A 14,481-nucleotide genomic window follows, 5' to 3' on the forward strand; every position below is an offset into this window, starting at 1 on the left:
GTCTCATATTCTTTAGGTAAAAAAATTTTATGGGTATCACATTTACAATAACAAGTTTGTCATTGATGAATAAAACCTAAAACGGGCATTTATTTCTTTTGAAGCTATAGATATAAGCTATAGAAAAACGTGTACTGTTAAAAACAAACGTTCTTGTATATAAAACATCATGCACAACTAATGTGATTATTTTCTTCTTTATGTCTAGAGATACTAATGTACCTGGCATCATACTGTAGGATGATTTTCTTCAGTTTTTGTCTTTAATGACAACATGTCATTCCACCATGAGAATACACTGCCTTTTAAAAATGCTGTCCCTTTAAAAGACTGTCCCCCAATTTTTGAGATACCCAAGGACAAAGGTGTGGTAAGACCTTTACAGACAAATCCTGGAGTAAAATACTGATTCTTTTATTATAGTTTGGAGATGAGGCATCTCAACAAAAGGTGCTGTCGGGAGCCAAGCACCTTGCCGGTGGTGCTATTTTGGGATGTCCTAAAAACTTTAGGAAGTAGGAAGTGGCTTGAACCCCTCTGGTTCCCAGCTTGAACTGCTCTGTGCCCTCCGTGTCTTCCTCACCGGGAACTACCTGAAACCATGAACTGCTTCCCCCGCATTCTTCCCGCTGGTTATTTCGCTCAGTGATGAAAGGTGAGTGATCAGAGTTCCTTGGAAGTGCTTCTAAATATGATGTGGTTAAAAGGCCATTTCAGAGCCTTTGCACATTGCAAACTGCTCTCTAGGAACAGCTTTTACTCCCGCCCAGAGTCACCAGTCTTCCTTCTACTGTTTAAGAACACAAATAGTAACTTGCCCAACTTCACATCCCATTTCCTCTAACACACACAGTGAAATCCAAAAGCCTTATCATCCAGCGTCAGCCCTATGGCCTCTCTGTCCCATGTCTGAGCCTTACTTTCCTAGAGAGGACATCTGGATTGTCAGTGTGAACTAGGCCCCTGGGACGGTCCCCTGAGACACAGCAGCTTTACTTCATGGGACACAGGGCTGTTTACATGATCACAGGTCTGGTTCTCAGCCTGTGGACACGGGTACAGACCGTGTATGTCTGGTCTGTTCTTCACTTTCTGCTTGGTCAGGTCTGTTATGACTGATAATGAAAATAATCACTTTAAAAATTATGCTTCTTTTAGACAATACTTTGCTTTTAGACAGTTCTTGAAAAATAATGGGGGTGCAGATGTTCTGATCTCAGTTTTGTTTTACTTTGGCCCATCTACAATTATAAGTAATCTTTAATAAGTTTCCATATGCTTGTGTGGTATTTTAAAATCATTTCTGTGTGCCATCTTCTAAGTCTTGTTCTTATTTGTCTATTGAGTTCCAGTTGGTATCAAAATCTTTTTCTGAGATACCACCTCACACCAGTCAGATTGGCCAAGATCCAAAACTCAGATGACAGCAGATGCTGGCGAGGCTGTGGAGAAAGAGGAACACTTCTCCACTGTTGGTGGGGTTGCAAGCTAATACAACCACTCTGGAAATCTGTCTGGCGATACCTCAGAAAATTGGATATAGTACTACCTGAAGACCCAGCTATTCCACTTCTGGGCATATACCCCAGAGACACTTTAATACACAACAAAGATATATGCACCACAATGTTCATAGCGGCTCTATTTATAATAGCCAGAAGCTGGAAGGAACCCAGATGTCCTTCAGAAGATGAATGGATACAAAAATTGTGGTACATATACACAATGGAATACTACTCAGCCACCAGAAACAATGACTTAACCAAATTCTTAAGAAAATGGCTGCATCTAGAGAATATCATTCTGAGTGAGATAACCCAGTCACAAAAGAACAGACATAATATGCAGTCACTGATAGTGGGATGCTAACCCCAGAGGCTTGCACTCCCCCAGAAACAACTCACAGACTGTATGAAGTCCAAGAAATAAAGAAAACAAAAAAATATACATATATTTACAAAACAAGAAGACTTTGACTATTTCCATGTTGCGTTTTGTTTTGCATGTACTTTACGCTTATTGTAACTATTAGGTTTTCAATGCATACTGTCAAGCCCTTGAAAAAAATCAAGTACTGACTAAAAAAAATATATTCACATGGTTTTATGTAAAAATTATTTCCATGTCTGAAAAAACAGTACTGACAAAAATGTATAATTTTAAGCAAAAAATGTTTAAAATCTGTACATTTATCTTTGTTTTGTAAAATAAAGTCGTTAAAAAAATAAAAATAAAAATAAAATAAATTTAGAATCCTTTGAAGAAAAAAAATCTTTTTCTTGTATGTGTGGTGTACATGTATGTATAAGCATGTATAGGCTATAGACATTTTTGATCACTCGCTACCATGTGTGTTGAAGCAGGGTCTCACATTCAGACCTGGGGTTCTCCTATAAGGCTAGCTAGTTCCCAGGGCTGCTCTTGGGGACCCTTGCCTCTGCTTCCAGAGCATTGGGACTGAAGAGGTTTACCAAACTTGCCTGACATTTCTGTGACTCTGGGAATCTGAACTCTGTCCCGCCCCCAGCCCCCGATTGTGTAGCAAGGTCTTTAGCATAATCTTTTAAGCCAATATAAAACATGAAAATTTCTGTAATGTGTTTTTATTATCCTCCCTGCTAAAACTATTAAATGCCATATAGCTAATTAGCATCAAGTAACTAGAAACAAAGGCTGAATTAAACTAGAAAAAATGTTGCATAAATAGGCTTAAGAGTGATAGATATTTTAGTATTTTCCTCAATATTGCAATAAATATCTAGGTGAGGAACTTGTTTCGGAATGTTATACTGCACATAAACCTAGCAGAGGGTCACATACAGTGACTACCTCTGAGTATTTGCTGAAATATGTATGTGATAATAGGTGTATATATGTTACAATAGGGATGTATATATATATATATATATATATATATATATATATATAATATAAAAATCCAATAACACAGTCAGTTAATGATACTAACAAATAGTAAATAATTAATATATGATAGCAGCATTTATTGGTTTATTTTATATCTTTTGTTCTTTCCCTTCGAAGTTGGAGTGGTGACAACATGAACTAGAATCTGAGACTTCTCACTGAGCTGAGTAGGGTAGAAACACGAGTCAGAACTCAGTCTGTGAAGAGAGATGCTTGCAAAAAATCTCACTTCCTGCTCACAGCCGATACCTTCACAGAAGGCTGAAATTGAGACCCTGGCAGCCGTGTTAGGCCCGCATCCTTTCAGCACAATCAGTGCGAATTCTGATAGCTCATTTCTAAACTTACATGGAAGAGAGGGCCAAGCTGGGAATGAAAGTGATGGAATATCACCTTTTCAAAAACAAACAAACAAAAAATCCAAAAAAACCCAAAAGCCTTTATGCTTTTATTATCGACTATAAAACTTTATCGCCGCTTAACGATGTGTTGCTTACTCCTTACATTCTAACTTTGGTGAAGTTTGTCTTAGGAATTTAAGTCAAGATGTGGGGCGCAGCTCACTGATGGCTCGACAAAGTATTGGGTAACCAGGTTATTAATTAATTGATTAATTTTATATGTGTGTTTGTGTCTGGGTGAGTACCATACGGTACACAGCATGGTGGTTTTATGGTCCCCCCCCCACCCCCCGCCAAAAATAAAGAAGCAGAATGGAACATCGGATCCCCTGCTGCTGCCCTTAAGGCTGTTGTGAGTTATCGAACACGGGTGCTGGGAATTAGAATTTGGTTCTCTCGAAGAGTGGGAAGTACTTCAAACCACCGAGCCAACCCCCCAACTATTGGCTGAAGATCTTAGCAAATGGTGGTGTTTCTTTCAGTTTCTCTTGAACACGGGATCAGCCTCCCCACCTGTCCTTCCTTTCTCCTGCCATTCTATCAGAGGTAGCTTTTCTGACCTGGACTGGAGAGGAAGAAGAGGAATGTGCTGTTTCCTTCCTCATGACGTGGCAGAGTCTCACTGGGCTGCAGAAAGCCTCTCTCAGAAAAAGCATCTATTGGTAAGGCACCCATGGGATGTCATGAGAGGAATTCTAAATCTATCTTGGCTCTGATGCTAAGTCATGATTTAATGTAAATGATCTGAAAGGCAGAAGGCAATATTATCAATATGCCTAATAGGAGCATACAAATCAATCTCGAATGCTAAGTATAATATATGTGACAGGCTGATAATACTTTGAAAGCTTTGCCAGTTTTACTCAAAGTAGTTGAAATTTTTTCTTCTTCTTTGAGACAAGGTATCTCTGTGAATCGCCTGCTGTCCTGGAACTCACTCTATAGACCACGTTGATTGGCCTAGAACTCACAGACCTTTTTGCTTCTGCCTCTTGAGTGCTGGGGTTAAAGGCATGCACCACCATACCACTTGGCCTCAAAGTAGTTGAAAATGAAGGCAGATAAGCATGAACCTTGAACCTGGGAGTAACCTGTTGAGCTTCTGAACTTAGAGGTAAGACAAGAGTAATCAGTAGCCCATCAGTTCTATGCCTGGTTTCCACTTCCTAGTCTGTAAATGAATGTAATTATCTGTAATTACCAAAATACATTGCAATTCACTTACAGACAGTGAGCTAATGTGTTTTAAAAAATAATGTCCGAGATATTTATGGTGGTCCATGCCTGTAACTGTGCAGGCTGAAGCAGGAGAATCTGAGTTCAGGACAGTGTAGGCTGGGTACTGTTCTAGAAGTTTTATAGGTACTATCTTAGTTATTCTCCCAAACTGCTCATTTGAGCAGATGGTTAATATTTTATTTGCGGAGCTAGTAAGCAGGAGAGAAATGATAGTTTTCTTAAGTAACTATACAGAGCATACAAGCTGAACATCATCATCCATCTGTCCATCCATCCATCCATCTGTCCATCTGTCTGTCCATTTGTCCATCTGTCCACCCATCCATCCACCCATCCATCCATCCGTCCATCCATCCATCCATCCATCATCCACCATCCATCCATCCATCCATCCATCCATCCATCCATCCATTCATCCACCTGTCCATCCATCCATCCATCCATCCATCCATCCATCCATCCATCCATCCATCCATCCATCTATCCATCCATCCACCTGTCCATCCATCCATCCATCCATCCATCCATCCATTCATCCATTCATTTGTCCACCTGTCCATCCATCCATCCACCATCTATCCATCCATCCATTTGTCCACCAGTCCATCCATCCATCCATCCATCCATCCATCCATCCATTTGTCCACCTGTCCATCCATCCATCCATCCACCATCCATCTATCCATTCATCCATCCATTTGTCCACCTGTCCATCCATCCATCCACCATCCATCCATCCATCCATCCATCCATCCATTGGTCCACCTGTCCATCCATCCATCCATTCATCCATCCATCCATCCATCCATTCATCTATCCATTTGTCCACCTGTCCATCCATCCATCCATCCATCCATCCATCCATCCATCCATCCATCCATCCATCTGTCCGTCCGTCCATTTGTTCACATGTCCATCCACCCACCCACCTGTCATCCTCTTTCTGAACACTGCTACTGTGCCTTGTTTTCTTCTTGCCACAAACATTTATTATCACATGACTTATTCTCTAATTTATCTGAAGTCTTAGGGTTTTGATTGCTTTTACCTTTGGAATGCATAATATATAATTTAATACAGAAAGAAAAGAGGGTCATTCTACATTGAACAAAACCAGAAAGTTTTGAGTCGAAATGTGATTTTTTTTTGTTAATTTCCTAAGACAGCATTAGTCTATAATGCTAAAATTTGTGAGTGACTGTAAAAGCTCTTGAGATAATTCAATAATTACTATATCTCTTGGTCCTCAAATACACATGCATAAACATATACAAAAGAGTATAGAATTCCACATTCTAGTAGTAGCCAGTAGAATGGACCACAACATATTGCTGGATCCTCATCATTCTTTTAATTCATTATTTTGATAGTCCTCTTAATATAGATATAAATATTAAAATAATAAACAAGAGGTGAAGATACTTCAGAATTTATGTCATTTTAAATTGCTTTTTGTTACTATAAGTTTAAAAATCGAATAAATACAAATGAATTTAAACAAAGAGGTGAAAGATCTCTTCAGTGAAGTCTGAAACACTGACGTCGGAAATAGAAGAGGACATAACTGGAAAGATGTCCCACATTTACCTATCAGGAGAAATAGTGTTAAAATGCCCTCATCATCCAAAGCTAATGTGGTGGTTTGAATATGCTTGGCCCATGGAAAGTGGCACTGTTAGAAGGTGTGGCCTTGTTGGAGTAGGCCTTGTTGGAGGAGGTGTGGCCTTGTTTGAGGAGGTGTGGCCTTGTTGGAGGTGTGGCCTTGTTGGAGGAGGTGTGGCTTTGTTGGAGGAGGCCTTGTTGGAGGAAGCGTTGTTGAAGGAGGTGTGGCCTTGTTGGAGGAGGTGTGGCCTTGTTGGAGGAGGTGTGGCCTTGTTGGAGGAGGTGTGGCTTTGTTGGAGGAGGTGTGGCCTAGTGGGAGGAGGTGTGGCTTTGTTGGAGGAGGTGTGGCCTTGTTGGAGGAGGTGTGGCCTTGTTGGAGGAAGTGTGTCACTGTGCAGGCAGCCCCTGAGGGACTCTTATGCTCAAGTTCCACCCAGTGCAGAAGAGATGCCCTCTTCTGGCTGCCTTCAGATCAAGATGTAGAACTCTCATCTCCTCCTGTGTCATGTCTGCCCACACACTGCCATGTTTCCCGCCATGATGTTAATGAAATGAACTTCTGAACTGTAGGTAATTCCCAAATAAATGTTGTCCTTATAAGAGTAGCCTTGGTCATAGTGTGTCTTCACAGCAATGAGAACCCGTACTAAGACAGCTAGCTACATGTTTAACACCATCACTCTCAGAACTCCTATGACTTTCCTCATCAAACCACGAAAACCTTCCTAAAATTCATATGGAACAACAAAAAAAACAAAAACAAACAAACAAATAACTGAAAAACAAACTCCAAGTAACCAAAGCAATTGCAAACAAAATGGATAAATCATGAGGCATTAGACTGCTTGAGTTCAAAATAGACTAAGTTACAGTAATTAAAGCAGCCTTCCACTGCTTTAAAAGAGACAGAAGGGTAGGTGAGAGGGCTCAGCAGCAGGAAAAGGAGCTTGCCACCAACTCTGATGACCCGAATTCCTGTAATGCACATGGTGGAGGGACAGAAGTAACTCCTGGAAGCTGTCCTCTGATCTCCACTTGTGAACACCAGCATGTACACACACAGAATAAGTAATAAGTAAATAAATACATTAATTAATTAATTAATTAATTTTAAAAGGCAATGAAGAGACATGCATCAGTGAGGCACAACAGATTACTGAGAAGGAAACTTGCCTTCTCATTGATTTCCAACAAAGGTACCAAAAACACACATTGTAGAAAAAATTTTTAAAAAATTGTGTACTGAAGATATCCACATGAACCTGGATTCCTGTGCTCTCATTAGCTATGAAAACCAACTCAAAGTGGATTTAAACGCATAGATACGAAAGCAGCCGCTGAGAAACTATGGAAGCAGAGTCAGATGCTGGAATAGGAAAAGTTTAGAGGAAGAAATGAAAATCACAGGAAGCAAAAGCAAAACCAGACAAATGGAACTGAATCAAACAAAAGATCCAGTGCTTGGCAAAGTAGCAGTTCACAGAGTAAATAATTCAAGGCTGCAAGAAATAAAATAGGTGAATGCTGTGTATCTGCAAGGGGGCTAATACCAGAATATATACATAAAGAAAAGAACCCCCAAATTCTTAGGGAACTACTACAAATAAACAGAAACAACAAACAATAAAACTCAAACAAAATCTGGAGCCAGTGGTCAAAGCAATATTGAGCAAAACCCACCAAACCAAAAAAGCATTACCCTACCTGAAACATACACTGTCAGAACTATAGTAACGAAAACAATATGGGTGGCTAGAGATGTCTAGCTAGCGTGTATCAAACCCCGGGTTCTGCTGCCACCACAAAAAGAAAAAAATTGGCATTGTGGTCTGTGCTTGTAATTCCCAAAGTGGGGAGGTGGGCACAAGAGGATCAGAAGTTCAAGAATATCCCCGACTGCGGAACAAATTAGCGACCTCATTTCCAAAGCTGGAACGTGCTCATTAATGCAAAAGTTGTGTGGTGACCTGCACAAGCAAGCAGCAAGCTGAAGAAAACAAAACAGGGTTATGGGTTTGAACTCAGGCTTTGTGTTCTCTCTCTCTCTCTCTCTCTCTCTCTCTCTCTCTCTCTCTCTCTCTCTCTCTCTGTCTGTCTGTCTTTAATCTTTTATCACAGTCCAGTCGATATCCCCCTTCCATTTTGTCCCCAGTGGTCCTGAGTGAGGTATCTCAGACCCAAAGGAACATGCATGGCATGTGCTCACTAATAGTGACTATTAGGTAAAAAGTACAGAAATCTCAGGATACAGTCCACAGAACTAAAGAAGGTTAACAAGCCAAAGGGCCCAAGTGAGGATGCTTCAGTTCCACTTGGGAGGGAGAAGGAAATAATCAGGGGTTATGCAGAGGGGGAGAAGGACCTGAGTGGAAGAGGGGAGGCAGAGAGGAAAGGGGAACATGATCAAGTATTGGGGGGGGAAGGGAGGGTCAGTACAATGAATGGAAACAGGCAACCACAGGAGGTCGGAGTTGGGGGGTCCCTATAGAATGTACCAGAGACCTGGGAGGTGAGAGACTCTTGGGACTCAAACGTCGGGACCTTAGATGAAATGCCCAACAGTGGGGAGAGGGAGATTGTGGAGTTATCTCCAGTAGAAAGACAAAACATCAAGTGGAGGGATGGGTTACCATTCCGCAGTCAAAAACTCTGACCCAGATTCACTCCTGAACTCTTGTCTGGACATGGAAGCCTATGCCTGGAATCTGGAGACTGCGTAAAAACCGTCATGAGCTGGCAGCCCATCTGGACTTGCTACAAAAAGACAAAACAGCAACAACAACAACCCAAAACAAAACCAACAACAAAGGCTAGGCTCAGTGGGTAAGTGTGTGTGCTTACTGCGCAAGCATGCAGGCCTCAGTTTAGCTTGCTAGCATCCACACAAAGAGCCAGGCGCAATGCTCTGTGCCTGCAACTGGAAGGCAGGAGCTCAGTGAACTTGGTGGGGCATCCAGCTTGACCTGAATACGTGAGCTCTGGATTCACCGGGAGACCTTGTTTCAAAGAACAAGGTGAGGAGTGACCGAGGAAGGCCGGTCCCTGATTTCAGCCTCTGGCCTACACACTCATACGCCCACCTGCATACACGGTAGCCGATTAGAACTTGTGGTCTTCCCAGGAAAGGCATTTTGACTTCCCAGTTCTGTCAGAGGGAATGGCTTTTGGATGGAGAACTGTTAGATTCGTTTGTCTGTTTGAAATCTCTGACCCAGTACAGCCTGCTCCCTGAAATGTGGAGAAAGTCTTAAAAAGATTTTGCTGAAAAAGAGCTAAAACCAGCTTTCTAGGGAGAAAAACCAGAGAGGTCGAGAGGCCTCCAGAGGAGGAGGGGCTGCGTTATGATCAAGTTCCTGACAAGGAGGTGAGTGGCTGGACACCTGCTTAAGGAGGAACTGTGCAGGGTTTACAGGGTCACTTAGTCCTGTCGAGTGGGCTGGCACTGCTGGGGCGGGCTGAGGAGAGCCCTAGCAACCTGGAGGTCACCTCCAGGGAAATGCATTAACCGCCTCGGAGGAGCTGAAGAGCAGAGGGAGCTGGGTGCAGTCTGGAGAAATGAAACCGGCCGGAGCATCCGGCGAAACACGTCTCAGGGTGGAGTGCCGTCCATTAACACACACTGGAGATGACTTTGACATTACACCAGCTCATTCTCCAGGACTGCTCAGAGGGAAGGTCGAATGGAAGGAGAAAGGGAGAAAGGTTTTAAAAATTACTGCAAGACAAAACAAAACGCAAAAATTTCCAGTCCCTTGCATGGTGTTCTTCTTGGGCTGGAAGATATTAATTATGCATGTGACTTCTAACTAAACACCGTCACCCAGAGTAAAGTCTTGCATTCCAAGGACAACCCTAAGTTGACTTCAAAATGACAACCATTAGGAAGGGTCCTGCCTCACAGTCACATGGAAGAGTTGTCTTACGCAAAGAAAGAAAAAGAGGAGACAGTTTTACTCACCTCTCTTCCCTGTGGGATTCCAAAAATTGGGAGCGTAAGCAGAACAGAAAAATGGCACCGCGTTAGAGAGTGTTTGGAAAGAAGCCACCAGAAAGTTCCTACCGCACTGCAGCACGAGCACAGTAAAGTTTCTGTGCCGTGTCAGAGAGGTCAGTTATAGGTTACGGATCAAAAAACCAAACAGCATCTATATTATAATTTCGCTTGACCGATTAGACTTTAACAAGGAAAAATTTTAATTGACTACATTAAAAACACTATATTTTAATTTTCATAAAATATGTGAGAAAATTAGTTGAACCTGAAACAGAGGATATTTGGTCAGATTAAAAACAATTTAGAAGGGCTTTAGACTCTGATGATAATCTCTTTCAAATCAAGACAAAGACGAAGAAACACACCTATATTTTTATCAGATGTTTTCTTTGTGGCATGGTGGTGATTCTAGCCCAGAAAACATCCTCCTGGGAATTCATTTCAAATTATTGAAGCAGCTGTTTCTTCAGTTTAAAATAAAATATCCATAACAAGTTCACACATGACAGATGTAAGCTAAAAACTAGATTCCACAGTGTGAGCTAAAAGCAGATGTTTTGAATGATCATATTTATAACCAGATACAATAAATCTTAGTTACCTGTAGTAAGGCTTTATGAATACTCTTTTCCAAGAATTTGCTTAAATATAGGTCCTGTAGTTTCTCACCTTTTCTGAGAACTAGATTCCATTAGACATAAATATTCTATAAATTCACATGTATCTGGTCTGTTTTCTTTCGGCTCCTTACATCTGCTTCCTCAAAACTGAGAGCAGGAAGGGAACCGATGTTTACTGTGTTCACTCCATTCTACATATATCCTCTGTTCTACTCAAAACCAGGGAGTGGGTTTTGCACTCACAACCATAACATGAACAGAAAATGTTAAGCCTTAGAATATTAAGTCAGTGAGACCAAGGTCGGTCTATAGAAAATGTTACAATGTAATTAGGACCTTAAAAATATTGGCTGGCAATGGGGCTCAGAGGCAGACGGTTGGGTAATGCCTGGGTTCCCTCTATGCATGACAAAAACCAAAAACAAGCAAAGACAACAAAACCCAGAGATTTAATCAAACCATACAGAAAATTGGATGCAAAAAGAAAGACTAGAGTCAGTTACACAATTATGAATGTTTTTGATTATGAATCATATCATAAATTTTCCATTTAATGTTCACCGGCCCACATTTTCCGACAAAATGATCCTATCATAGGACAAAATGACTTATTTGGCATCCCGACATGGGTGTGTTCCACTTACTGTTTATATGACATGGGGACAGATCTCCCAAGCTTTCTCTTTCTCATGTCTTCTTATGTTATCAGTTGTCAAAAACAGATACAAAAATCACACACACACACACACACACGTGTGTGCACACATGCACACATACATGCTTCGTAACATACAGGCGTCACATTTCCAGGAAAGGTGTATGTTTGGCCTGCGGCACGCACAGATTCCTGCCTGCCTTCATTTTCAGTTCTGCCCCCTCCGTGGCAAAGCCCTTGGGAGAACTTTATGCTCTGGGCACAGGTCATCACCTCAGCATGATGCTCCTCATTTTGCTGCAGGACTTCTATGCAGAGCTCTGCTAGATGAAGAACCTCTTCCAGCTTCCTGGCAGGAGTTGCCTGGTTCATGGTCTCTGTTTTAAAAATAATAATAATAATAATAGTGTTACCTTGAAAATACAAAGCCAGACATGTCCTAAGATGTAATGAGGATCAGAGTACTGAAACAGCACAGGGAAGCTCACTTTTGAGAGATAAGGGATGCAGGGAACACAATTGAACACATTGTCTTTAAAAAGCCAGTTCACCAGATTGCAGGAAATATTTCACCCACAAAGCAATCACAGATCTGCAAGTGCTTTGCCATTTAGTATACAAGAACTAACAGGTGCAACAGCACATTAGATGCTCAACTTCTGCAACAAACAAGTTACAATTCTGCTCAAGGTCAGAAGCACAAAGAGAGCAGACAGTGACGCCTTTTCCCTCGACTTTTCCCTCCGTCTACATTGTACACGAGTACAATACAGTCATTCCTGGCATTGGCAAACCCCAGGTTTTTTGTTGGTATTTGAATTCTCAGTTCATGTTGATCTTAAATGAGGGGTACAAAGTCACCTAACACAGCTCTGACAGCCTGTGACGAACTGGTTTTCTCCCGAACCTGCTGCCATCTCTGCCCCCTACCAATGCAGGGGCAGCAGGTGAGGGAAGGGCAGAAGCCTTCTTTGAATTTGAAGGCACATTAGCATTAAGCTAAATGGGTGTAAAGGGACAGAAACACAACAAGGTGAAGTACAGTCACCAGGAATTCAGTGAAAGAGATGGCAAAACAGTTTATTTCAAAGACACCAACAAACTGGCAGAAATCAGAGGTGCTTTATGTGACAGAACTCTCCCAAAACAAAAGGAATAGTTTTTCACCAGGAACAGTTCAGATAACATGGCCTCAGACCCTTTTGTTAACACTGGGCAGGTGAAAGTTCAAGTTTGAGTGTTCCTCTTTTTTTTTTTTTTTGTCTCTGAAGAATTTAGAACATGATAGGGAACTGGAAAGGAAAATGGCCATAAGCACAAAGGACCATGTATATGGGGTCACTTTACTGTAAAACAAACACACTGCTAAGACTGAACTCTACAACCTGTCTGAGGGACAGCATTAATCCCTCTGACAGTGCTAGTCCCACAGTCTAGTCATTTCCTCCTGGTTGTCACCCTTTAAAAAGTTCCCCATGACCCAGGAGATCAAGTTCTTCTACATGAGCTTAAGGAGAATACAGTCAAATTGACCCAGAGCAGATCAAAGCAAGCCAGCCTTATATCTATAGATCTCTTCCTTCCACTGCGAGCGGAGCCCGGGGCATAAGTCTTTGGTAAAGGAGGTCTTAAGGAAGAGAGTCAAGCTTTTAGAACTAAGCTCCTCCCTTTCTCCAACCTCAGTAGCTACTATGTGTTCCTGCAATAGACCTTTCCTCTCTCAACATCTCCCCATATCTCCGCTGTAAATTTAGAAGAGATTCTTAACCGTTCTTGTCTTAATTGATTTGCAAAGGGCGGACAGCAATTCTGTGTAATATGCCTTCTTGTTGGTGCCTGCTCACTGAACTTTTTACACGCTTATAAGACACAGCATGAAGTACACAGGGTTCATGCCGTAAATTCTCCTGCGATGAAGAGTCACTTTTTGTCTCTGTCGGGAACGTCAGCCTGTCAACACGGAATAGATATTCTCAGCTACGGAAAGGAAAAGGGATGGAGTAAGCAGGTCAGTGTGGCAATTACAGGGCATGTTTTTGTTCGAGCTTTGAGATGGGTTCTTCTTAACTAACCCCGAATGGCCTGGAATTCCCATATAACCCAAGCTAGCCTCAAACTTAGGATCTTCTTGCTTTGTTCTCTCGGGGGCTGGGATCACCCACACACAACCCACCATGCTTTGCTTTCCAAACAAATGTATCTTTCATTGACTCTCTGGTGTTTCTTCTTTCCTTCATTTGTCCCTTTTTAGGCTAATATATCCCTATCTCATACAATTCAACCTACCAAATCACAACAGAAAAGGGGTTTAGACAAATGCCAGTCCATCCATCTGCTTCAAGATCATTTCGAGATTCTTCAACAGAGGTGATGTCAAGGAAGATCATGGCTCAGCGTGGCAGCCCATTTCACGGGCAGGAATTCGGAACTGCTTAGTGAGGGCAAGAAGAGCCCTCAGAATGTCTGCGAGCAAACATGCGTGTTGTGTAAAGGGTGTGAGGAGAGACTGAGAAGAAGCAGGGTCACAGAGGAATAGCATGAGACCTGTGTAAGACACGGGTTGCAGAGGGAGCTGCAGGGCGGACGAGGTTTATGAGAGCTTTGGGATGACAGACACAAACAATGACGGTTCTCTGGGCGTCGGGCACAGACAAGCCAGGGCTTCTGAAGTCTCATTTTCAAGCCATTTAAAAATACCTATAACTCACAGGGTTAGAGAGAAGATAGACAGACAGATAGAGGAGATACAAATATATATAAACTATATATACATAAAGAAAATATGAGTATCACTTCTTGGATGGTTTTGGAGGTTCCTGCCTTTAATCCTGTTGTTTGGGAAGAAGAGGCAGCTTGCTTCTTTGGAATTCCAGCGCAGCCCGCACTGCACACTAAGACCCTGTCTCTACCACAAACTGTTCAACCAGTAAACAACTAAGAAAACTTTCTGAAAGATTTGTCTTCTTTTTCATTTTAAATTTTCTGAGAACTGACTACATACATGTGCGCATATGTATGCATGTGCGTGCACATACATGGTCAATA

General features: G+C 41.8%; 1 protein-coding gene across 16 annotated transcripts in view; it reads right to left on the bottom strand.

Annotated features, from left to right (window-relative positions):
• The window catches only part of CADPS2 (calcium dependent secretion activator 2), a gene marked incomplete at its 5' end in the record, with an annotated part of 458,357 nt that overhangs the window by 77,349 nt on the left and 366,527 nt on the right, over positions 1-14,481 (bottom strand). For 8 of the 16 annotated variants that reach the window (XM_080936279.1, XM_080936274.1, XM_080936281.1 and 5 more), the window contains 2 exons: positions 10,126-10,134; positions 11,710-11,813. In XM_080936279.1, the coding sequence (XP_080792405.1) occupies positions 10,126-10,134; positions 11,710-11,813 (113 nt within the window). Of the gene's footprint in view, positions 1-10,125; positions 10,135-11,700; positions 11,814-14,481 lie in introns of all 16 variants that reach the window. The other 8 variants (XM_080936287.1, XM_080936273.1, XM_080936275.1 and 5 more) reach the window with 2 other exon arrangements.

This window comes from Micromys minutus (genome assembly GCF_963924665.1).
Source record: "Micromys minutus genome assembly, chromosome: 23".
Lineage (NCBI taxonomy): Eukaryota > Metazoa > Chordata > Mammalia > Rodentia > Muridae > Micromys > Micromys minutus.